Below are 26,317 nucleotides of genomic sequence, written 5' to 3' on the forward strand. Positions count from 1 at the left end.
CTAACTTTGTATCCCATTTCTCAACTCCACCTTTTCCAAAGAGATTTTCCTCTAATTTGATGCCAATTAAAATCTAGAACTAGAAACTGAATGAATTAAAAGTGAGGAAGTGAAGACAATTTATGTGCTAAAGGTTTTGGAAACACGGATATAAATTTTTTTAGGGAATTTTGGGGTTTAGTGTCGTAAACAACTATATAAATTATAGAGTCTACTTCGTGTATTTGTCTCTCAGTCTAAATTTTTGAAGTTGGGTTAAATGGGATCTGAATGTTTGATAATATATAGAAGAGCATAATCAGTTTAGCTTAGACAATAATGGTGATCCTAACCAAAATACTTTGGTCCGTGATAACTTGCTAGACACATGTAAGACTAGTTAATGGAATCAAAGCACGTTTGAATTGATGACTTACTTTGTAAAGAAGCATAAGAGGGCCATATGCACTGTTTCAGTCACGGATGGTGTTGATGTTTTATAGCCAGCGAGAGAGAGCACATCCTCAGTCACGCACCCACAGTTACTCCATTTTATGGCCCTTGATCACGCACCAATGTCTACTGTCTATAATTAGCCTCAGCTTCCCCCCAAAAAAAAAAGCCGCTCTTAAAGGAAAAGAAAAGGAAGACTACTCCAAAAAGAAACATACCCTACTTACTCGATCTCAACAACCACATTCCTTTTGAAAAAAATAAAAAGATATTGGGATTTAAAAAGAAAATTATAAATAAATGAGTAAATATAAGAGGCCACCACCTATGGCACCATTAAATGGCAGTGTTTATTATGGCATCCAAACTGCGTAGAGAAGTCTGACACAATTCATCCGCATCTGCTGATAATATTTAAGCCACCCAAAAATAAGAAACTCTCACCCATGACACCATTTATTCCCCTTTATTTAAAAAATTAAAAAAAAAATTCTGAACCTTTTTACCTCTCCACCTCCGCAACCCCACCAATGGTGAAGCCAAGCCAGTAGCCACACTCACTGACAGTTAGAGGAGCTTCAAGCCAACAAGCCAAATGTACCCACTCTGGCTTTATGTTCAAGTTTTTTTTTTTTTTTTGAAAGTTTCTAACACCAAATACAAGCTCTAAATGTTGTAGAATACCAAATTTATAAAGTACCTAAACGAAGTGTTTTAAGCCACCACCGTCTCTCTGCCATTTTCATTTGCCCATTTTGCTTACCTCTCTCTCTCTCAGCCCCTGAAATAGAGGACGCAGAGTCACTACAGAGAAGTTTAATGTCCCCCCACCGGCTCTAAACATCTCTCTCTCTCTCTCCATCGCTCTTTTTTCAAGACCGAACCTTATTGTAGGGTCATCGACTGCCTCTGCTCAGAGACTCAGAACCATTTGTTTGCTCCCAACGTCTCCGTGTTTTGCTTGGAAACACCCAAACGAAAGAACAGAGCAGAAATCTTTTGTAGTGCTCTTGTAATTCACTACCTACGTTTTAGCTGCCTCTGTTTCCCAGATCTGCTAGCAACACGCTCTGTCTCCATTCTTGTACCCTTCTGTTTGTACCATTTGAGTTGAAGCTATGAGTAAAGAAGATTTTTTGAAGATCCAGGTACTCTCTCCCTCAGCCATTGTACCGCTTCTACTTCACATTTCTTTTCTTACAAAAAATCATTGCTTCATTGTGAAAAATACTTACTTTCTTATCTTTCCTTCAATTTTTTTTTTTAAAAAGAAAATTCATTGCACACTCGTCCTATTATGTGTGGTCATTTCTCATAACAAGCTTGGTTTATGTTTCTCTTTAAAATGATGTCTCTCTTTACTCTATGTTTGTTCTTTGGGTTGCTTGTGCATGCAGAAATCTGTCCTCAAAGTGAACATCCACTGTGATGGATGTAAGCAGAAAGTGAAGAAGATCTTGCAAAAAATTGATGGTATCATTTCATATACGGACGCCCTCTCTTCTGCTACTATTAGCTCTGTTCTCTTTCCATGCTGATCTTTAGCATGTGTACCAAAAAACATTTTGCATTTCTTCTGTGATATGAATTTGAATAGATTTTTCTTTTTAATTCACGGGACGGTTCTTTTTCCTGCAGGCGTTTACACCACAGAAATAGATGCGGAGCACGGGAAGGTGACAGTCACTGGAAATGTAGACCCAGCCGTGCTCATCAAGAAGCTTGTGAAGTCAGGAAAACATGCAGAGCTCTGGGGTGCTCCAAAGGCCAACAACAAAGGTCAGAAGGGTGGTAACAACCAGCCCAAAGGTGGACAACCGAACCCACAGCAGCAGCAGCAGCTGCAACATCTGCAGCAACAGCAACATCTGCAGCAACAGCAACATCTGCAGCAACAGCAACATCTGCAGCAACTGCAACAGCTCCAGCAGCTGCAGCAACAACTTCAGCAGATGAAAGAGTTACAAGGTCTGAAGCTGCCCCAATTCAAGGACATGAAAATGCCCAAGGACCAGAACGCAAACCAAAAGGCAGTGAGGTTCGACTTGCCAGACGATGATGACGAGTATGATGATGAATTTGATGAATATGATGATGATGATGTTTATGATGATGACGAATTTGAGGATGAAATGGACGATCCACACCATCCCCTTAATAAGATGAATGCTATGATGAACAGAAATAACCCACAGCTCATGAATGCCCAGAAGGGAGGAAATGGTGGTGGTGGTGGTGGCAGTAATGGCAAAAAAGGTGGTGGTGGAGCTTTGCCTGTTCAGATAAATGGTGGAAACAATGATGGCAAACATGGAAATGGAGGAAAGAAGGGCGGTGGCGGTGGAGGTAACAATCAAAATCAAGGCGGTGGGGGTGGTAAAAATGGGGGTAAAAATGGAGGTGGCGTACCCTCGGATGCTAAAAATCCAGACGGTGGTGGGGCAGGTAACAAGAGTGGCCACAATGGTGCTAATGGAAACAACAGTAATGTCAATGGGGGCAAAAAGAATGATGGGGTTCATCCCATGAACCCTCATGGGATGCACATGGGTGGCCCTCATGGTTTGGTCGGAGGAAACGCGGGTCATATGGGCGGCATGAACATGCCATTGGGCCAAATGGGCAACATGCCGATGGGCCAAATGGGTAACATCCCGGCCGTTCAAGGCCTTCCGGCGACCGCCATGAACGGCGGTGGAGGCGGGTATTTCCAGGGGGCTGGACCTGAGGCGATGCCTGGCAACCCATACCACCACCAGCAATACCTGGCGGCAATGTTGCAGCATCAGCAACAACAACAGCGCGCCGCAATGGCGAACGAAAGGTTCCAACACATGATGTATGCCAGGCCCCCTCCGGCGGTCAATTATATGCCTCCATACAACCCCTACCCGCCTCCACCCGATCCATACGCCCACGCTTTTAGTGATGCTTTTAGTGATGAGAACACATCGGGTTGTAATGTCATGTGAATCTGGCCGTAGATGTTGCTGCTGTGGGTTAATTTGCTCAGGTTTCTGACGGTGGGTGGCAATGGCGAATCAGATGATAGTTTGCGAGCAGTGCAAGTTCTTTATGCCTAATATTATATACTTGGAAATGGGTTTCTTCGATTTTTAGTTTAATATCTCCATTTCTATTTTACCCCCTTTAATTTCCTTCAATCCCAAGTTGAATTCGGGCTCTATCTAATCATCATAGGGAGTATTTATAGATAGATCATATATGTTATATATTAAAAGCTTTTAGGGGCAGAAGAATGAAATTTAAGCTTGGGGGGATGGTGGTGCATCTTGTGAGTTTTGGGCTTTTCTTTTATGGGAATGTTTATATGTGTTTATATTTTGCAAACAAAAATAAGATCGAAAAAAAGTAGAGAAGAATGGCAGCAACAGAAAAAGCCAATCTCTCTCCCCGTTTCTTCCCCCAAATACATGTGTGCTCTCTCTCTCTCTCTCTCTCTCTCTCTCTCTCTCTGTCTTTCTTTATATAAAATCATCTTAAAGAGCCATTACGATCCTGAGATCCAGAATGCTCGTGCTCTGTTCTGTTATCTTCTTAGATTGCATCTATTCTGGTCCATGTATCAAATCGCCACCGGAATTACGATTGATGTTTGTGTTGTGGGGTTGATGGGGCGTGAGTTGGGTTTAACTGGAGTGGAATCACACCAATGTGAATTGTGTTGGTTCATTGGCCGGCGCACAAAAACCGCACCCACAATGTGAAATTTTCATTGGCCTGTCGTAATTTTCATTGGCTTGAAATGTGTTGTGTGGGGGTATATTACTCTCTTTTTAGTCTTTTATTTTGCTGCAATACAGTACTTTTTTTTATTGTATACTCTGACTCGGGTCAGTTATAAAGTCGGAAAAAGCTATAGGCAGACTATAATTATGCTAAATGCCAAATATCTTTGTACGTATGTATGTGTATATTAGAAGCCCAAAACATAGCCGTAGCCGTAGAACGTGTTGACAACGACAAGCTAACAACTCTCCTATTTATCGTGGACGCTCTAGGTGTCTGGCCGTAGCATTATCCTTACGAAAATCTAACGGCGTTGACACTGGGGACCCGAGTTCTTGGTTAAGTGTCTAGTCTTATCAGCAGAAAGGCATCGAAGAAGTAGAAATTTTTGGAGAGCAGTGTGAGAAAGAGGACCCCCATCACCACTGTCATCACTATCATGTATCCGTCACAAGATGATATAACGGGGTCATCAAACTGCATCATCTGTCTAATCAGTCAGGGATTGTTGCAGGCTCCTTCGCCAGTGTTATACTATACCAAAAGATTTAACCAGGTGGTTGCACTCGCACGGGTTGCCGAGCCTGAGACAAACATTTAATGCTTGGCTGCTCGAGAACCAAAATTTGCTGAGGGGTGTTTGTTTGGTTATGAATATAGCTTTGCTTGAGGTGCAATGATACTTCGCCAGTACTGATTTCGAGCTATACCCATCTTTCACTAGAATGATTCGTATGGCTTTCGTCCAAACAGTCTACATCTACGTACAGAACTGAATGCGCCAGTTTTCGGTCATGCCGGGTGCCATGTGGACTCGTGGAGGAAGATGGGATGAGGACTTTGACGGACAGGCGAGGAATCACATGGGGGTTGCATGGGGATGAGGGTTTTGGAGCGTTGTGGGCTTTGTTTGGAGGTATACGGAGCGCACAGAGTCTCACATAAACCTAATAATAATAATACAGTCTGCAAGGTTATATAAGTTAGTACCTGAAAATGATGCCACAGGAATTCTTTCTAACGCTCAACAAAACCCAAAACAAAACAAAAAGAAACCATCTTTTGAGGTAAATGACAGTGTCATGTTTGGTGGACTATGTTTGAAAAACAAACAAGGTTTTCAAGGGAGAAAATCGTAACACTTTCTTGCACCACCAATGACTCATCATTAAAATCTTTTAACTATACTATATATTGGTTTTTTGCTTTCTTAATTTATGTTCTTCCGTATTGTTATTTGTTAGATCATCTTTGAGCAGCTAAAACCTTTTGCTCATGACATGAAACCCTATATATGGGGGAGACAATCCAGGGAATCCGAGAGAAAGTGGAGCTTTGAGAGAGAGAGAGAGAGAGAGAGAGAGAGAGAGAGAGTGAAAGGTGGTGGGATAATCATGAGGAAGAGGACAGAAACTGGTCCTTTTCTTTCACTTTTCCTTTCTTTTTCGGGAGCCTTAATTTTTTTTGACCGGGGATTGAATCCAATTGTATCCTGAGCTTTTTCCAACCGGATTCGCTACACGCGATTACGCAGGCCCTATTGATATTCCGGGTCTTGTCTGGTGTTGATGTGCGGTTTTATGAATCCTATTCCAGTTCAGATCTTCGGAAGTATCGTTGCTTGTTTCGTAACATGTCCGGAATGCCAGCAGGATGTTCATTAGAAAAGCCTATTTCGCATGTGAGAATTCTCTCAATTTATGGCACCAAACTCAAAAGTATATACATCTCCAAAGCTACATATACACACACACATATATATAACTAAAACATGAAATTTGTCTATGTACAAATCATTTAATGTATAATGGCTATTTCGCAAGTGTTGTTAATTTGATGTTTTAACATTCTATTTCATATATATAATAATGCAATTTATCATTTATTATTATAATTATTTTATTGGAAAAATTATGATAAGTGGGATTTTCGTAGCACAAGTTGAATACCGTGTCGTTTTATTCACGAGTTGAATATGAAGAATATTGTCCTGTAAACTGAAAACAAACACACGCACATTCATGCAAAACTTGTCAGAAATTTGAAACGCCAACACATAATATAATGAGACGGGAGCAGCATTGCTCATTGTACTGTACTACCACTCTCACTAGCTGGCATACAATGAGACAATTCTACCTATATTCCATCTTAAATTCATGTAAAAACTCTTTCTTTTGTAAACTCACCGCTGGGAAAAAATAGCTACCATCTTTCGCTTTTCATTCTTATTTTTTGAGAAAAACAAAATGGGTTTAAAATATATAATAAAGCGTTACACATACCATTTTTCTTATAATAAGTTAAGAAAAAAAGTTAAAATTTGAATAAAATATTATTTTTTAATATTATTATCATTTAAGTATTTAAAAAAGTAAAATTATTTATTATATTTTATGTAAAAATTTGAAAAAAATTATAATAATAAAATGAAATATTTTCACTATCTAAATAAGGTCTAAATCCCTATTTTTGTATAAAAAAATACTTACTATAAATTTTATTCAAATAAAATATTATGAATTTAACAAATAAAAAAGATGTTGCAAACAGAAGAACGTGTCAAGTAGGTTATTTTATTAAAATTCTCAACAAAAATTAATTCATTGTAAAAAAAAAAAGGGCCAAACTTTCGGCTGCAATTTGAAATTATAATAATATTCCTACAAATATTCAATTATTAATATAATAAAAACCAAATGTATGGGAAAAAAATTTAAAAGGATTCTAAAGATTGTAGTAAAAATGGGGTTTTAATAATAATATATTTAATTTATCAGCAACTCGAGCACTGGCTGATGGTTCCAATAATGTCCGATAGCCGAGGCGCGGGTAGGAGTGGCTCAGTCTTTTGTTTCCTCTGCCCAGAACGATACCATCCAGTCGGTTGGGCCCGCAAATTGTACCGTTAACGGAGACATAACGCCGTTAACTCCGATCGACCACAAACTCTGGCGGTAGTAGTATTAGTACAAGTAATGATTCCGCGAAAGTAAAAAGGAAGAGGAGTCTCTCAAATTATCGCTTAAAGTTACGGCTTAATTATTTTAAATTTTTTATTAAGAAAATAATTATTAATAAAATTATGATATTCTTTTCATAATTAAAAATATTAAAAAATGATTGAAATAAAAAAAAAATAGCGGTACGGCCCGCTAGCACTAGCCTAGGAAAACCGTAAGACCTAGATTCCCATACCATCGAACGATTAAAAACAAATCGTCTCTACCACCCATGATAACATCGAACGGTGGGAAGAAGTTGGTTCTTCTATGCTCGCAGGCTGACGTTTTTTGACTACGTTCCACCGCCGTTTCGTTTCATCTCTCCTCGACTCCCCCGGAATGATAAAGATAAAAGGTCCAAAAAAAAAAAATTTTTTTTTAAAATAAAAAATGAAATATTCATTCAAATTTGAAAAAAAAAAATCTATTTACATCTCATATATTAGGTTAAAAAATTTAAACTTTTAATATATATATATCAGCGTAGGTCCATGGCGCGAAAAGTGTGCCCTCAACTCATAAATAGATAGAAGACAACGTCTAAACTTAGAGAAAAAGTATTTTAATTTGAAAGAAATTACAGATAAATAAATTTATAAAATATTATAATTTAATGTAATACGTTAAATTATAAATTTATTTTAGTTTTAAAGTATATGTAATGAATGATATAAAGTTATATCTTATTATGAATTTATTTTTATATAATCTATTTATTTAATGTAAAAATTTTATTTGAAGATTTTCATATATTTCAATATAGTTAAAAACCCTATATCATAGAACAAATAAGATAAATAACTGCAGGTTTATATAATAAGAGTAAATAAATAAATATATATTATATTCTTAATGATCTGATCATTACCATCAACCTACCCAATTTGTCACTTTGTATAAATTCCAAACACCATAAATGAGGTGTATATAATATATATGACAAAATCACTGGGGAACGATATGGTATCTTTCTCACCATCACGTATTGTATTGATAACCATTTCAATTCTTACTAAAAATCACTGGGTACGCCTCCATTCTGTTATACACCTAAAAATATTATCTTTCACGTACCTTTTTGTCTAAGGAAAATTATATGTTGTTGATGTCACCATTTTTTTTTTTATAATTATCATTAATTTTTTTAAATGGATATGCTATTTTTTTTTTTTTTTTGTATTGTAGGTGATTTAGTCTAGATCATAAACTAAACGGCTACTATTATTTTTCCCATCTACGTGACTCTCGTGAGATCTTCTTGGCCGGCATGCATGTGATGTGGGCTCTAACGTGCATCTCTCCCCCTTTTTCCTTGCGGCTAAATATATAAATCATGATAGGCACATTAACGTTTGACAATAATGTATTTCTTGCTGCCGAAAGATCTCCAAGTCTTTGCAAGAACTCTAATCGTAGCTAGGCACTAGGCAGCCTTGAAGTTCAATGTGTTTGAAAAGTGACACAAAGTTACAAATTACAACTCACTTCTAGCTATAGGCTAGCCGCTGATTGCTCTTTCTAATACTAATAATAATATGCGGTGAAATAAGAGTACGTAAGATACTCAACACACAAATGTCACACAAAGCTACATGAGAAGTAGTGGTGGAACAGTGGAAAGCGCATGCATTGACCGTCCAAATCAACTACATCAACATGCACTTTATACGGTATGGAAACACCATGTCCTCCCCGATCGAGGAACAAAAAAAAAAAAAAAAGGACTAGCTAGGGTTCCTGCCGCCACAATCGAGCAGTACCATATATAAGGTTAGGCTCTGAAGTGGGGTTGCTGCATTATGATATATAGTTGAGTGTGTTAGGTTTTAATGGTGGGCGGCTGCACGTTAAGTGTACCTGCAGACTCTGATGTCTGCTCGAGTGGAGTAACACTTGAGTAATATCCCAAGAACTTCAATTATACACATGACATGCATCTCTTATTTTTCAAATAGCTAGGCATTTCCTATATATAATGGCTAATTATTTAACCAAAAGCATGTCCTAGCTATATATATATATATAGCGCATGATGAAGTTGATGTTACATCCATATCTTGTACACAACTTTCAAAAGTGGATTTGATTTTATTACAGTGCTCCCACTAAATTCGATATATATGCCGAAAAATCGCCAACTCGGCTTGTAATATTAGAATTGAGGCCGTTTGGCATGCATGATCAGATTAAAATCAATTCAGTTAAAAAAAAAAAAACACACAAAAGAGATCATTCAGATCAACCCCTGATCCAATAGACTTTATATGTAAAGCCTTTTCCTAAAATTTTCATGTATAGCCATTGCTTAATTTATTATCCCATAGTAATACTTTTTAAGTTATAAAAAAATAAAAAAAAATAAAAATAAAATAAAAATATATATAATAACTTAACGTGCGACTTCAAGCTGTCCCCCATGATCTATTTTACTTTCATCTTTTCCATGTGTGACTTTTCTCTATTTTCTGTCAAGTTTCCTTCATCTAGTTGACAAGAACGATTTTTCCTGATCTCACTTATAATCTTCTCGATCTGCACCAAAGATCTTGTTCGTCTAATCTATGGCTAAGATTTCCGTATTTATAATGGTCCGTAGCTAGCAATGAGTTGTAAAATTATCCAAATATCTTTGTGTATTTACGTAAATATCTATCAATTCATCTGAATAAATTGATTAGATCTCAATCTTATAATTATTTAATCAAATTAATATATAAGATAAATAAATAAATTACATGACACAACAATTAGTGACGAATGTAAACTCTTTAAAGGTAAAATCTTTTAGGGCAGTCAAACTCATAAAAGTTTATTTTATTATTTTAAAATCAAATTATAGTAAATTCTCAATTATAAAATTTTTGTCAATTGACTCTCTTATTTAACTAGACAAACGATCTGTTTGTCTCTATTGTAGTAGCAGTCAGAATATTTGACGATATTCAAATATTGGCTTTTATCCTGAAACTCCAGTGGCTCAAACTTGACTAAACAATTCTCCAACATGGAGCAACAATCACACTAAAAGATAGATAAGAAAAAAATGAAAATTCTCCAAAAACTTTTCTCACCAAAATATGCAATGAAAAATATTATAGAAAATAGATTTGAATCTCTATCAATCCTAACAAGTAAGACCCTTGAATAAATAATTTGAATGCAGTTTTAGTTTCAATAGGACTTTGCTGGAGGAGCAAGTCTGTCGTGAAGAGGTCTCCTGATGGAATGCTGACACCTGCGCTCAATCTTTTCTATGGTAACAAATTTCAGCTTAACCTCTTTTCTGAATAAGTGCAAAATCCTTGAGACTCAACTAAGATTTATCTAAAATAATCTATAATAATTTTTAGATAAATTTAATATTGTTATAAATGACGTCAATAAATAATTTATATTCATTCAAAATTACAGATTTAATAATAGGATAAACGTTATCATTTTATTCATATAATTTTATCTAAACTTATCAAGTTAGTCACATAGTCTTAAACAAAATCTTGCATCTGTAAGTTGTAACGACCACACAGGTACATTTCTTTTTATTATAATTCGCATGGAATATTAATATATAGGATCGATCACTATATCTTTAACTTGTACGTGCTTGGGTTTTCTTTTAGTTTTTTAATATGATCAACTTGTCCTGTTTTCAGGATCATTGGTATTTCATAGCAATATTTTGACTCAAAAGCAATGGGTTTTTCAAGACTAGCTTGACATTTAGTGCACATCGTCTTCGTTCCTTTTCTAGATTCAGGAGGGGGCCGGAGTGGGTGCTGAGCCCTAATCGATAGGTGTTTGAAAATGGTAGGACATTGGACGAGACTTCTTCGATCACCCTGATCATGAACTGCACAACATGTGTATAGATCATTCCAACCCCATTTGTCAGACGCTTGCCTTTTTTTAGAGTTTTACGAATGCTCGACAATTATTGGTGTTATCAACAAATCTACTTGATTAATAATAAATGAATACTTTCTCGACTCTCTTACCACTTGCGTTGGAGTGATCTAATTTTTCTTTACGGGTGGTTCCACTTTGTCCATTCTTGTATGAATATGCGACACATGGAGATGCAGCTAGCCCAAGTTGCTTGTTTAAAATACATGGATCTTAACGTAGAATATAACTGTCATAAAACTGAAGAATTATGTAGAGGTTTGACACAATTAAAAGTTGATCAGATTGAACTAAAATATTGCAACTGGAAAGGCAGATCGGAGCTGTGTACGCCGCAGGATCATTGCCTACAGATCGATTAGTACGTACTTGACTTAAACTTTCATAAATGTCGAGGGAAAACAAATCATAGAAAAGCTGACGAGTATAAGCTGTTCATATCTTGACTTTTACTGAAGTGTATGTTTATTCACGTGGCTTTGGGATATTGAGAGAGATACGGCCCATGTAAACAGATCATCATTTCTACTTCAGCTTTGCTACGTAAAGTCGCCATATGTAGTTAGCATGCAGTCGGCTGTATAAAATAAATAAAAATAAATTTTTATTTTTATATTTAAAGAGACCTACATAAATTATAAAAAGTTATAAAAATAATTTTTTTTCCATATAAATCTCATATTAATTTTTTTTACAACCGACTGCACGCCGAGTGCATCTCTCTACTGTAAAAAATATTTCTCTTTGTACTTTGATAAAAGAAGCCAATTAACTCTCTTGAACAAGAATGGTATCAATTATCATCCCTCATGTGATCTACTTTTTCCTTTTCTAGTGGTTTTTGGTTTGTTTATTTTTCTTGATTTTGTCGCTGCTCGAGTAAAAGAACCTTGTTGTGTATATAGGCCGTACTATATTTATTAAATTTGACGGATTATAAAGCAACAAAGACTGGCAGTTGTTTTTATTTTTTTTATCTGGATTCTTACGTACGATCCATGCCCTGTCTTAATGTTATTTTCGTAATAATTGCAGTCTAGCTAGTCTCGTATTTTATTTTTCGTTATAATTATTGCATTTGAAACTACCTTGTCCTCCCTATGAAACTCAAAACAGGATGGTCGTCCATCTTTTAATGCAAAGTTAGATTTTCTCAAGATGGAGTATCGATCTCACCAGGTAATTCTGAAAACTAGTAGAGAGAGAGAGAGAGAGAGAGAGAGGTGGGTAGGAAGCCGACAAGGTGGAGGTCGACTAAGAATTATAATGTAGCGGGCAGGGTTGAAGACTTACATATTATTTATACACGATACACGTACGTACCCTGTTATGCATGCTAGCTTCAAAGTGGTCAAACAAGGACCAGTCCGATCCACACGATAATATTTGCTAGCTAGCTGTTGGATTGGATAGCTTTGGTTGTTCTTTGTTTGCAATTATCATATATTAATGGAAAAGCATAAATACATGCGGTGCTCCATTCATGTGCCTCACTCTTCATATATACATCTTTATTGATAGTTATCCAAAGACGACCTTTAGTTTGGATATATAGATCAAGCACTAATCATTTTTATTTTTTTAAGGTTGAGAAGATATGGGATTGCACATTTTGGATAAGATCAAGTCCCATAACTTAACCACTACACCATTAAAAAGTAAAAATATTTTGGGACAAAAACGGAATCCATCTGGAAGCAAGCAAGACGTTGTTGTTGGGTCCTAATTATGATCCTTTTTTCCCTTTTGGGGTCCCTTATTTGGTATGCATCAAAATCATGATTTAAGGCTAGATGTCATTGTAATTGACCAATTTGCTAGTATATGTAGGCCGGAATATATGGCAGGCAGAGTGAAGGTGCAAAGAAGGAAAGAATATCTGTGTATAATATATATAGCAGCAAAATGGCAATAGGATAGAGTGGGTGCGTACGTAGCTAGCTAGCTTGATTTGTGCAATAGATTGATTGCAGGCGCGGTATAAAATTATAAATTGGTGACTGAAGTGGTACACATACACGGAGGCTACTTTTTTTCTTTTTCTTTTTTTTTTTTATTTCATTTTTATTATCACTGACAAGTAAAAAGAATTAGAAAAAAACGAGGAATTGAAAAAAGTCAAAGCGAGGAATTTCTACGTTCAAAGCGCCGGAACCAAGGGACTCTATTGCACTAGTAAAAATGAAATGGGGCCGGTGCCATGTTCACCACTGCCTAAAACTGAACAGACCAGCCAGAGGCTCACACGCTCTCTTCCTCCTTTGGGTGGGCTTGGTTGGTTTCCTTTTTCTGTTTTTTTTGGCATTTCCCTCTCTGTTTGCTTTCTTTTTTGAATTTTATTCCTTTCCTTAAAATCTTATTCAATATAATAAAATAGATTTAATATATTATTATATTTATTAAACGACGTTATTTTTATGACTTTACTTTGGTCTTAAGAACTTCTCTAATCATTATTCTTAAAGATTAAGATTAAAAACAGAAAACAAAACTTTTTCACTTAGAAAAGAGACGTTCCGGCCATGTCTCTCTCATGCACATATGTATGTAGATGTGCAGTTTTTTATTCGTAAGCATGGATTCATGGAACTCAGTTTACATGATAAGATATATACGAACTAAGCGCGCGCGCGCGCGCATGCAGTAGGTTGAAGACTGGTGGCCTAACTTTTACAAACCCGTCGTGAGCTAAGAGATTATTAGGTAGACTTTTTGAAGAAGGAAATAGAAATGAGGAAGATGAGGGTGGAGGTTTGAACCCTAGCTTGCTAGCTAATTGCAGCAACCATTCCTACAGAAAAATACCAATTAATTAGAGCCACTATATATATATATATATATATATATTTGTTTTGGAAGCATTCTATTCGTCCAAACCCAACAGAGAACCTTTTTGACCCGTGTCTGTCGTGGTCCGTTACATCGTTTTCTTTGGTTAAAACTCCAATGCATGGATGGATGCAACCTAAATGGCAGACAAGGGTCCGTCAGTCGCTCTGCACTTAATTCTCGTAGACTATAGTTCCATCACTAGGTAAAGTTATTGCGCTCAACCCTGTTAATAAATTAGACTTAGACCCTTTTTATATAACTTTATCTATGCCTCTTAGTGTTCCTTTCAAATGAGGCATTATTAATTATTTTGACTCTGAACATATTTCTAATCACGACCTACATGCTTATATCTTCTCTGTATGTACCCTGCTTGACTGTTCGATCTAGACTATTCATATTTATGTTTAAACTGAAAAGATTTGGCCATAAATTCCTCGTCATGCTCTTGACCATCTGAGACAATGAAAGAACGTGAATTAAAATAGATTGTCATCAGTCGAGGGTAATTTATCACAACACTATATATATATATATATAGGTGTGTATTATAAAAGACCCTTTTTCTTTAATTTTTCTTACAACAATGCATTAATTAATAAAAACAAAATGTTATTTTATAACAAAAAGAAGAATATTTTATTTACAGATGAATTTCATAAAATAAAATAAAAATTTATAATCTAACATACTAATTACTTCAAATCAGTTTTTTATAAATAGATTTGATAAAAAGTTAACATATAAATTGATTTAATGTAATATATTAGATTAGAAATTTTTTATTATAAAGTATATTTAACGTATTATATAAATTTATTAAATTTATTTTTATCAAATCTTTTTGTTTTAATAAAATTTACAAGAGAATACTACTACTCAAATAAAAGCTCGAATGTAATATAGATTAGTGTATATATTATATGACTAAAGGTTTTTGTTCATATTCCTTGACAAATTAAAAAAAAATAGTGAAAGACTCGTGAACAATACGTACATGGAGAGAAAATATAGATTATTGTTCGTGCATTAGTCATATAAACATTGTAAAAATAATAACACTACTATTCATGTCCCTAATTTTCTAGCTCTTACAACTTGATGAGTATCTTCAATGCGAGAATGAAATAGGGTGTGGTCGGAAAGAGAGAATTAAATCAAGTGATCTATGTGACCTAGAGGGAAAAAAAGGGTGAAAAGAATCCTATGATCAAATGATATCGTTGTCATTGTGGGGGACGGGAAGGCCGGAGAGGCCAGGATCAGCTTTTGACATGCCAACTTTCTCTGTGTTGTGATGTTTGGGTACCCAGAATTACCCAGTTACAGCCCTAGCTAGCTAAGACCTACCATCTGCAAACCGACACCCATCGAATTAATATGGAAATAGCAGTTAATTCCTACCATCAATAATTCAATACAAACTTCCATGAACTAGTCGAGATCAGACCCAAAAAGATCGGTGACCTAATTTTGAGACGACATGTAACAGTCTGCTAAAAATTTAACGGTGAAATTTTTATTAATTTTAAGAATCTCGTGAAGATCTTATAAGTTTTTATGAATCTATTAATCGTATAGTTAATGTTATTACTCACGGTGGTATCAGGAGTGTGTTTTTGATTATTAGAGATAGTTAGAAGTTTTATTTGGACACATGGAAAGATTTTAGCCACCCTGCTCTTCCAAATCTACTCCACATTTGAAAAATATCTTAAACTGATTTTTATAGATATTATTGAATAGAATATTATGAGATAATCTTTTATAGATATTTTGGGTAGGAGAAAACTACACTCAACTCTCAACTCCAGCCTTATCATCTTCCTTATCTCGTCTATAAGTATCTCAAGCCATCACCCACGAACTTATCTTCATTTACACGTTCCTTTAAAAGAATATCAAACACTTTCTCTCAGACAGCTTTTAGAAGTTTTTTTGCACGCCCATTTCAAAGCTTTTGTAAGTGTTTTATCATAAAGTTTCCTTCATATAAGTTGTTCCTTTTTTAGTCTAGTTTACATGGATATCTTATTTGTCCCATTTGAAGATCATTTGGTCAGTCAAATATTATATAAACTATAAAAATGTCATTCTGGGAGATAAACTGGAGAATATGTTATAGTTTGGAGTTTTTGACCAAGATAATGGATAGATATTGGTCCTAAATTTTTATGGAGTATTGTTAACATGTATATATGACTATTGGTTGAGGATTTTTGCATGATTAAAGGTTTTGATGAAAGATTTTCTTAAATTTAGAAACTTAGAAACTGGAAGAAGAAAAATAGTTTCTGTTTTGAGAAAGTTTAACTCTTTGGTGGTCTAAACCTATTCTAATGACTTTTATAATTTTATTGGATGATCTTAAGCATCTTATATACATGTTAGATTATTATTTTAAAAATATTTGATGTTAGTTTCAAAGATATGAAATTTTATGCAAAGAGATATTCAGATAAGCCAAAGTGTGGATGTTCTTGGCTAAATTTATGTTTTGGTTAATTTCTAACCATGTGATCTTGAATTAGAAGCTTATATATGTTTTAAGACATCTTTTTAAACCATGTGATGGTTTGGTTTGAAAATCAAATATTTATAAGTCATAGATCAAAAGGTTGATCAAAACAAGTTAGAAAACAAAAATCAATGGAAATAGCATATAAGAATTTCGGCCCTATGGAGTTTTAATAGTTGTGATTAGTTTTAAATTTTTCTAAATTGATATTTGAATTGAGGATAAAATTTACATGAGGTATGTAAATTTTGGTGAAATCTGGAGTTAGTATGCAAAATCTTTAAGTTATGGGTAAAACGGTCATTTTCCTACATGCAGAGAGTAAAATGAAAATTTTACTCTTTAAGTTAGTATTTTTCATATTTTAATTTATTAGTGATTTAATGCTAACTTTTAGAATCACTAATTACAGTTTCTCGTGATCGCGCTTAAGGTTTTATAAGAAACGCGGAAATCGAGGTAAGTTAGCTTTTAACTTACCAGCAGTCTACTGTGTATGTGTGCTAAGTAAAGGAACTACAGTGTATGTATGTATGTTATCATATATGTCATGCCATGTCAAGTTATCACGTAATTGTCTATTATACCGAATTTATTCTGTCATCAATTTTTATCTGTTACATAATATATTCTGTCATGTATTACTGTACATTACAAGTATGTCATGTTAAATATATTGTCTATTATATGTTATGCCATGTTATGAAATGTTTCTATCTCAAGTTGGTCATGTATTTCAAGTTATGTTCAAATCATGTTATGTTACGTCAGAGCTTCAGTCCTTTCGTATTCCAGTCACGTTTCATCTTAAGTACATTCAGTTTGTGTAGAATACATGGGGCCACAACAACTGTGGAGTATGTATTTAACTGTATTGTGATGTGTGGAATACATGGGGCCACAACAATTGTGGAGTATGTATTTACACGTAGAATACATGGGGCCACAACAACTGTGGAGTATGTATTTTTCATGTTAAGTCAAGTTTGCGTAGAATACATGGGGCCACAACAACTGTGGAGTATGTATTTTTCATGTTAAGTCAAGTTTCAGAGCAAGTTCATGCTAAGTCAAGTGTCAGATCAAGTTCATGTCAAGTCAAGTTCAGTTCATATTTCAATTTAAGTTATGTCAATTATGCTATGTTGTACGCTAAGTTATGCTTTAATTATTTATGAATTTGATTATGCATTTATGCTTTTACTGTCATCCATGCATCATTAGCCTGTGTAGAAGTTTTTTGTTAACTTACTGAAATTTGTAATCAAATCTCACTGTGGTAGTCCCAACTACCATTCCCCCCGAATGGTAGATCTTATTACAGGATCTGAAGCAGGATCAGGAGCTGACTAACTAGACACAGTCGACTGAACGACGGTGCGTTGTTAATGTTAATATAGTAGTTAAATTACTACTTGTACGATGAAGTTGCATCTCCAGTACTTTTGAATCATAACTATTTTAGACTAGTGCTGTGATCTTAGTTATTCAATGGATCTTTATATATGAAGTATGTTTTAAGTATTTGGGATATTTTCAGTTTGGTGCATAGTATTGCTAAAAAAAATTATCCGCTGCGAATATTGCATAATGTTATATGCATGTTAGAAATATTGCATCTTATATGTCATGAACGGGGGCAGGTAACCTTGTGTTGCATGTCTCGATGTTTCAAACGTCTGTCCGATCCCAAATGGAATTTGGGGGCGTCACACGATATCCAGGTGAAGAAATTTATCGGGAATGCTCATTCATTCCCCTTTTTCATTGTTGATATCTGTAACTCTGTATATACATACATATATATATATATATATAGAATGTAACTAGGGTCAGTCAGACTGTACTGTAGATCTTTTATTGTCTTCTCGAGAAGAAAAAATAAATCCGTTCATCTTTTTCGATCAACATTAATAGCACTGGCATTGGTCTCGGTAAAATGAATGAAACTTCAGAATTTGAATGGTTTGAAGGATAAAACGCTGGCATTGGATTCTGCAAACACTAAAAGTCAAGCTTTGAGCTATAGTAAATTTAGTTTTACCTTCATCTTTGAAGACTCACTGTTTACCATCTATCCCATTATTTTATTACAAAATCACTTCTTTCAACTACTCTTTTCCTTTTCGCCCGTGATTCCGTTTCTTTCTCACCCTTTCTCTTCCTCTGCCTTTCTTCCTCCCAGATGTTTCTTTCGTCCGTGAATCCGAAAAAAATTTCATCTCTCTCTTTCAATTTTTCCTCTCCATTTTCTCTCTTCCTTTTCTCTTTCTCTATCTTTCTCTCTTCCCTCTAGAGCCCGACACTCCCTCTCTCCCTTTCTCTCCATTTTTTATTTAGTTTTTGCTAAACCCAACCTCATAAACTCACCCTTCCCAATCTAAATCACGCTTGAGGAGCACGAGTAAATCTTAGTGATGTCGTTCGAGTAAATCGCTCTTGAGGGGTCGAGGAAATCACTGCCCAATCCAGAAAATCACTGCTTGAGGGTATTTTCTTGCATTTCTGTTCTGAATCATAAGGTTTCTCAGCTCCGAGCTCAATCGAGCACTTTTTCTAACCTTTCGATTTTCTTTTTACAAATTTCAGCAAAATGGACTCGTAGCAGCTTCGATTTTTGCATATACTACATCTTGGTGATCTAATTTAGGTATTTGATCTCTACGTTTGATAGAGCAGCATCAATTGAATGGTCTGAACATTAATTCTGAAATAGAGAGTAATCAATTGAATAGGTGCTAATTTCGCAATCTGGGTTAAGGGAACTGTTAATCATATGGCCTCTTTGAATTTGTTGGCCAAACCCTTGAGGGCCCTAGATCAAATTTTCAGCCGCTTTAATTAAAAAAAAAAATCTATATTAATCAATTTTGTTGGATTGTGTTAAAAGCATAGTTTTATATATATATATATATATATATATATATATATATATATATATATATAATTAAAAAAGCATAGTTAGGACCAATCAATGATGGTTTGGAGAATATGGGATACAAGAGTTTGAAATATCATAGGGAAAATCCAAATTTTGATGGTAGGATAGTATATTGAGAGTTTATTCTCCTAGATGGATTTGAAGAATCCTGTTTCAATGAGTTTCCTGTCATAAAAAAAGGTTTCCAAACTGTCCCTTGTGATAAAGGAGAATTAAAAAAACATTAGTGTATTGTTCCGTTTTACTAAAAGATATTCACCTCTTCCAACGTGTTTACTTTAGTATTTAACAAAGTAGAAAGAACTCACATTTCCCATAAATAGACAAACAAATAAATTTTTTTTTGGATAAGTCAGACAAATCAAAATGGCATGGTCAATTAGAGTGTTTGAGTGGAGACAACAATTCACTACAAAAGATTGTGTTTGCTTTCTCGTAGGGGTGGGCAGCGGGGCCCCGGAACCCGCTGCCCCGCCCCGTTCGCCCCGCCCCCGCATAGGGCGGGCGGGGCGCCCCGCACCCCCCGCCCCGGCCCGTATCCCAACCCCCAGCGGAGGCGGGGGACGGAAACGGACCCCCCCGGTCCGTGTTTCCCCCGCCCCGCATCTATATATATAATATAAATATATAATATATTATATTATATATATATATATATATATATATATATAAGTTATATAAGAGAAACGGCGCCGTTTTGTGGTGGACAAAACGGCGCCGTTTCAATTAGTGGGTTAATTTTTGTCCACCACAAAACGGCGCCGTTTCTCTAAATACCCTAACCCATAACCCAACCCCCCCCCGATCCCCTGATTCCCCTTCCCTCCCCTCCCATCGGGCCCTCCCCTCCCCTCCCGAGTCCCTTCACGGCTTCACCTCCTTCGGCGTTCCATTCGGTGTTCCCTCCTCCCACCGGCAACCAGTCCGGCCGCCGCACGTATTCCATCATCCCTCTCTCTCGCACGACGCACGAGGCCGGACGCAAGCCGCACGCCGCACGGTAACATTTCTCCTCCCCTTTTGATTTTCTCCGTTTGGTTATTATTTTTTATTTTTTTTTAGTTTTGATCGGAGATTGGAGGTAGGATGGGGTTGAATCGGAGATGGAGGATGGGATTGTTTGGATTGTGTGCTGTGGATGTCTTCGGATTGTGTGATTGTTTGGATTCCCGATTGAATGCTCTGTTATTTTTTTTGTTTTTGTTAATTGCATTGTGATTCGGACCCCTAAATTGATTTAGGGGTTTCATGATTGAAACCCCTAAATCAATTTAGGGGTTAGGGTTTCGGATTGGGGTTCCAATCCGAAACCCTAACCCCTAAATTGAATTAGGGGTTGAAACCCCTATCAATTTAGGGTTTCGGATTGGAACCCCAATCCGAAACCCTAATTTGATTTAGGGGTTGAAACCTAAATCAATTTAGGGTTTCGGATTGGGGTTCCAATCCGAAACCCTAATTTGATTTAGGGGTTTCAACCCCTAAATCAAAATTATTGGACAAAAATTCTATCAGAGTTGCATTTTTATCAGATTTGAAAAGTTTTAAATGTATTTTAAAGTTGTTACTTGTCTCTAATTAAATGTATCCCAAATCCGAAACCCTAATTAAATGTCTCTAATTTTAAAAATTCTATCCCAAATCCGAAACCCTAATTTGATTTAGGGGTTGAAACCCCTAAATCAAAATTAGGGTTTCGGATTGGAACCCCAATCCGAAACCCTAATTTTGAATTAGGGGTTGAAACCCCTATCAATTTAGGGTTTCGGATTGGGGTTCAAATCCGAAACCCTAATTTGATTTAGGGGTTGAAACCTAAATCAATTTAGGGTTTCGGATTGGGGTTCAAATCCGAAACCCTAATTTGATTTAGGGGTTGAAACCCCTAAATCATCACGTTTTGGATGCTTGTCTCTGTCTCCCATACCTAATTTGAGTTGTTACTTGTTATGAATGTTGCTTTTATTTTTATATTTTTTAGACGTTGGAATGGAGATAAATGATTGGACAAAAATTAAGAGATGAAAATATTATAATATTTAAAATAAATTTTCTTATTAAAGTGAAAATTTAATAAGATAGTTTTTTTAGTAAGATAGTAAATTTTGAAAAAATATATATTTTTCTGTCATAAATTATTATTTCTTTTGTCATGTGGTAAATAAACTATTTTTTTTAACATATATCTCATTTTCAAATTTTTTAAACATCTTTCAAGATTTTAAAAAATTAAAAGATATACCAATATACTAATATTAATGTCAGTAACTATTAAGAAATGAATTTTATAAAATTAAATATATGAAAAGTAAAAATGAGATACCCTAAATAATATAATGCCTATTAAAAAATGTATTTTAAAGTGGCCTTTTAAAATAATGCCTATTTTAAAGTGTCCTATTAAAATAATGCCTATTAACATGGCCTATTAAAATAATGCCTATTAAAAATATGAAGCATCTCTCTTCGACTCTTCCTAATCAAATTATTTGGAATTGCTTATATGAGGTGTAAAAACTTATTATAGTGTAGCCATTCATATTATCATCATTATATATAAAAAGTACTTAATACATCAATAATAGTTATGAATGTAGTTTTTGCTGATTGTGTTGAATTGTACTTTGAATTTTTTTTTTTTTTTTGTTGGAAAATCAGGAATGTCTTCGGATTTCAGTGATAGCTCGCCTTCCCCAGCCAACACCCCTACCCCAGAAACTAACCCTACTCCTACCCCTATAACAAGTACACCTTGCCCTGCTTCGAAGCCCACACAGGGCAAGAAACCTGTATCTATAGTTTGGCAACACTTTACCAAACTAGAGGGTGGGGACCCCAACAACCCACAAGCTAAATGTAATCACTGTGGGAAAATGTATGGATGTCACTATAAGAAACATGGTACATCCCAGCTGAAGGTCCATCTAGAGGAACAATGCAAGAAGAGTCCAATATTAAAATCCTTAGTAGAGAAGGGCCAATCTAGACTAGATATTAAAATGGCTGATGGGAGTAGTGGGGCCGGAGGGCCAACATTGAAGGGGTATACGAAGTATAACCCCGATGAGTGTAGAAGGAAGTTAGCTCGTATGATTATCATGGACGAGCTGCCTTTTCAGTTTGTGGAGGGTAAAGGGTTCCAAGAATTTGTCCAAGAGTTGGAACCCAGATTTGTACTTCCTTCTCGTCACACCGTGGCAAAGGATATTAAGAAGATGTACCTTCGTGATAAAGATGTTTTGAGGGGCCAACTCGCGGGTTTGGTAGTTTGCCTCACTACCGATACTTGGACTTCTATCCAAAATATGAATTACATGTCGTTGACTGTGCATTTTGTTGATGCTGATTGGGTTCTGCACAAAAAGATTATTAAATTTTGTCAAATAACTCATAAGGGTGAGACGATTGGGAAGGCATTGGAGGCCGCAATAAAGGAGTGGGGGTTGGAAAAGGTTTTGTCTGTGTCAGTTGATAATGCGTTATCTAATGATGTCGCATTGGGATATCTAAAGAATTATCTTAAAGATGCAAATAAGACATTCTTGGGTGGTGAATACTTGCATATTAGATGTGCTGCACATATTTTGAATTTAATTGTGACTGAGGGGTTGAAAGATGTTGATGACTCGGTTGCCCGAGTTAGAATGGCTGTGAAATGGGTGAGGTCTTCTCCTTCAAGATTGGAGAAATTCAAAGTTGCTGCAAAGGCTGCGGGCATAACATCGAAAAAGGGTCTTTGTACTGATGTTCCTACCAGATGGAACTCAACCTTCTTGATGTTGGAGGCGGCCCAGGAATATAAGGCAGCCTTTCAATTATTGGGTGATGAAGACATCCAATATGTCAAATACTTTGATGAGCACGGGGGATCACGAAAGCCTAATGATGATGACTGGGTGGTAGTTTCTACTTTCGTTGATTTTCTTGGATTATTTTATGATGTCACGTTGAATATATCTGGTTCTTTGTACCCTACATCCCATGAGTTTTGTCAACAAATATGTAGGGTAAAAGAAGAATTAGAAGATATGCGTAGGGGTTCCAATGAAAGGATGAGGGGGATGACAAATTCCATGATGCTAAAATATGACAAGTATTGGGGAGATTTGACTAGAATGAATATTTTCTTATATGTGGCTGTTATTCTTGATCCCCGTCTGAAAGTTTCAGGCTTGTTATATGGGTTGGGACTTGTTCACGATCAGGTATGGACTGACATTATTGGTGAATTGGCCCGAGATACCCTGAAAAAATTGTATGACGAGTTTATGGCAATTAAGGGTGGTACTACATCGAAGACACATACACCGACCCCAACTCCTTCTACAGACATCGTGACCGGGCCTCCTACAAAGAAGCGCAGAATGCCGTGGACTAAGACCCTCGCACAGAATCTCACACTAGTCCAACAATCTACGGAGGTCGTTTCTGAGTTAGACAACTATTTGTCAGCGGATATGGTCCAAGATGATGATGATCATTGGGATATATTAGGATGGTGGAAGAATGCCTCAAAGAAATATCCCATCATTTCTGAGATTGCCCGCTGTATTTTGGCCATCCCTATTAGCACCGTTGCCTCAGAGTCAGCCTTTAGTACCGGAGGTCGTATATTGGATCCTTTCCGTAGTTCATTGTCTCCTACAACTGTAGAGGCATTGATATGCATACAGAGTTGGACGATAGGAAAGGATATTCATGTTCCGGATATTTTAGATTTTAAGGAGACCGATGAGGGTGGTGATCAGTCTGGATTTGGACCACCTGGTAATTATTTTTTATTTTATTATTTTAATTTTTTTATATTCATTTCCATTTCATCGTTATTAATTTTAATATTAATTTTTGTAGTAACACATGAGACGTCTAACACCTCTGCAACATAAAAATGTGTTCAAGCCCGGGCCGCCCCAACTGTCACACCTCTTGACTCAAAGACAAGCTACAGCTGACAAGCCTCTTTAGAATGATCAATTTTTAATGATTTGTAAAAATTTTGTATTCAATAATTTGTAATGTTGATACAATGTCCTTTGGACACTTTTATGTTTGTAATTTTGTAATTGTTTAGTCTTTCAATTTTGTAATAGCTTAGTTATTATTATTAGTTTATTACGTATTAAACTCTTAGACATAACATTTTTTTTTTCTTTTAAATTTCGGGAAATTTTTTTTTCTTTTTTACTTATAATTTTATGGGCCCAAAATGGCCCATTGCTGAGATTTCTGGGCCCAAAATGGCCCAGAAATTGCTTCTGGGCCCAAAATGGCCTAGAAATTGCGTCTGGGCCATTTTCGGCCCAGAAATTGCCTCTGGGCCCAAGGCCCAGAAGGGGGGTGCGGGGGGCCGGACGGACTGGCCCCCCACCCGTACCCCGTCATGCGGGACGGGGTACCCCGCCCCCGCACACCGGAGGCGGGGGACGGAGTGGATTTTTCTCATCCGCCCCATGCGGGGGCGGGGGGCGGGGGGGGGGGCTACCCCGCACCTTATGGTGCGGGTAGCACCCCTACTTTCTCGTTACCTATCCTTCCCTCTGTGTTATAAACACAAAATACGGTGCGGGTAGCACCCCTACTTTCTCGTTACCTATCCTTCCCTCTGTGTTATAAACACAGTCTGTTTTGGTTTGCATCTGGTTTACTATTAATAGGACTTTTTTGAGTCGACAAATATAAGATTGCTGCTACTCTGTTAAGCAAATACCAGTTTCTGTTTACATCATCTTTTCATTAAAATTTTTGATAAGTACCGGTTGCTTTATTTCTCTTGTGTCAAAATTTTAATTCATTACAACACACTTTCTTTCCGTAATGCATTTTACATTTCACCCCCTATATCCGTTTTTTTTTAAGTGTTAACATAGAAGAATTTTCCTGATTCATAATTTGTGTATCCTAAGTAAGTAACCAAAGTTTAAAACTTCAATAAAAGTGAAGGTCTAAATGAAGCTAATAAACTATATTAGTGGGATGTTTCAGCTTTGTTCATTTTGGGAAAATTGAGATTAGAGGTTTAATTAACCAAATCCTGCTTTCCTATGCAAGTTTCATATGCTAAGACTTGACTACATTGAGAGACTGAAATTAAAAATATATATCTGTTCACCAAGAATTGCAATAAAACTTAGCTTAGTTGATTTTCTGAGGTGATTGGTGGTCACTTTTTCTAAGGTTCTATCAGAGTACTATATCCACTCAAGTTCATGATCCTTATTGATACAATTTATTGTGAAGTGTCAATAACCAGTCACGTATCTTGAGGGCCATCAAGATAAATTATAGGTGATAATTGGAATGTTTTACAGCAGCATCAACTGTTATTTTTCTTCATTTAGTTTTTTCTGCAATTCTCCTATAATCAATTTTGGCATGTGAATAGGTTTCTTTATTATGTTGATACTTGTATTAGTTGTTTGATACAATGAAACGAGTTAGGAAGGAAAGACTTGTTTTGCTCTTACATGGGTCTCACAATTTTATTTAACACTCTCCTTTAGACTTCTATGGTTATTTTGATTCTGCACAGAAACTATAGAGAAGTAAATAAACGAGGGATTTAATTATGGTTTCTAACATGTTGACGTACTCTGGGTTTAGAAGGCACAAAACTCCAATTCTTAGCAATTTATGGTTGGTAGGGTTGATACATGAAAAGGCCAGACAACTTTTGTGATGGGATTGGTTCCTTACTGATCATTTGTGATCCTTTTATTTTGTAGGTCGATGCCATGGTGTACTTGGTTGATGCTTATGACAAAAAGAGATTTGCAGAGTCAAAAACAGAGCTTGATGCTCTCTCTCAGTACATCAAGTAGGCAAACAATTAGATGGCAATTTTTCTACCACTGCTGCAGCCCCTTCTTTCAAGTTGGTCTTGGGAATATTAAATTGTATATATTCAATTGTAGATGTATATGTTTGTTTCATAAATTG

General features: G+C 35.9%; 1 protein-coding gene across 1 annotated transcript; it reads left to right on the top strand.

Moving 5' to 3' along the window:
- Positions 1 to 867: 867 nt before the first annotated feature.
- On the top strand, positions 868 to 3,863 carry LOC122274606 (heavy metal-associated isoprenylated plant protein 33). Its single transcript, XM_043083632.1, has 3 exons — positions 868 to 1,580; positions 1,830 to 1,905; positions 2,071 to 3,863. The coding sequence occupies exons 1-3, from the start codon at positions 1,551 to 1,553 to the stop codon at positions 3,402 to 3,404; spliced, it is 1,440 nt and encodes a 479-aa protein (XP_042939566.1). The 5' UTR covers positions 868 to 1,550; the 3' UTR covers positions 3,405 to 3,863.
- The last annotated feature ends 22,454 nt before the right edge of the window (positions 3,864 to 26,317 follow it).

The sequence above is a fragment of the Carya illinoinensis genome, chromosome 1 (genome assembly GCF_018687715.1).
Source record: "Carya illinoinensis cultivar Pawnee chromosome 1, C.illinoinensisPawnee_v1, whole genome shotgun sequence".
NCBI lineage: Eukaryota > Viridiplantae > Streptophyta > Magnoliopsida > Fagales > Juglandaceae > Carya > Carya illinoinensis.